At 60.5% G+C, this 843-nt stretch overlaps 1 protein-coding gene across 1 annotated transcript in view; it reads left to right on the top strand.

The window, feature by feature from the left end:
• SLC15A3 (solute carrier family 15 member 3) overlaps nucleotides 1-843 on the top strand; it is a gene marked incomplete at its 3' end in the record, with an annotated part of 4251 nt that overhangs the window by 519 nt on the left and 2889 nt on the right. Inside the window, exon 2 of the mRNA XM_029083956.1 lies at nucleotides 385-674. Within this exon, the coding sequence (XP_028939789.1) occupies nucleotides 385-674 (290 nt within the window). The remainder of the gene's footprint in view (nucleotides 1-384; nucleotides 675-843) is intronic.

The following is an 843-nucleotide window of genomic DNA, read 5'->3' as shown; positions in this document are numbered from 1 at the left end:
CAGGTGAGCGCGCCAGCCGGCGGCATCCTCCTCCCTCTGCCCCTTCCCAACCAGCCCGGTGCTCACCCAGCACTGGGTTGTCCTTCTCCTTCTGCCAAGCCAAGGTGGGTAAGATCTCCCCATGGGGTGGAGGAGATGTGGTTGCATCCCATAGATCACCTCCAAACCTAGTGAGACCCTTGGGACATCCTTGCCAGGGGAAGGGGGGTGGGAAGCTGGGAGGTGAGGGGTGGGATGGGGTGTGGGATGGTAGTGGGATGGGGCATGGGGGGATGTGGGAGGGTGGTGGGAGAGGGATGGAGCAGAAGCTCCACATTTGGGGCTGAGGTTGGGCACTGCCAAGGATGAGAACCAGCCCTGGGACCTGTCCCTTCACGCTGGCAGGTGGGAGACCGGGGCGGTGATGCCACGCGGCGCTTCTTCAACTGGTTCTACTGGAGCATCAACATTGGGGCCACCTTCTCCCTGCTTCTGGTGGCCTTTGTTCAGCAGAACATCAGCTTCCTGGCTGCCTACCTCATCCCTGTCGCTTATCTGGCCTTGGCTCTCCTCATCTTCCTCCTAGCCACCCCCACCTTCGTCACCAAGCCCCCCACAGGCAGCCAGGTCTCTGCCATCATCAAGCTGGCCTTGCAGAGCTGCGGCTGCACCTGGCTGGGGGGCAGCAGGGACAGGTGAGAAGGGGACACGAGTTGGCTGTCTGGTTTATCTGTGGTGCTTTTCACCAAGGTTTCTGTGACCATCGTAGATGTCAGGGTTGGAGTAGCTGTAGTTGGTGCCTGCTGCAGAGGTTGAAGTGGCTGCAGTGTTGGTTGTGGGGGTTGAAGTGGCTGCAGTGTTGGT

This window comes from Antrostomus carolinensis, unplaced genomic scaffold (assembly GCF_000700745.2).
Source record: "Antrostomus carolinensis isolate BGI_N321 unplaced genomic scaffold, ASM70074v2 scaffold31402, whole genome shotgun sequence".
NCBI lineage: Eukaryota > Metazoa > Chordata > Aves > Caprimulgiformes > Caprimulgidae > Antrostomus > Antrostomus carolinensis.
Note: the sequence above shows the minus strand (reverse complement) of the source record. Positions and strands in the feature narration are given on the sequence as shown.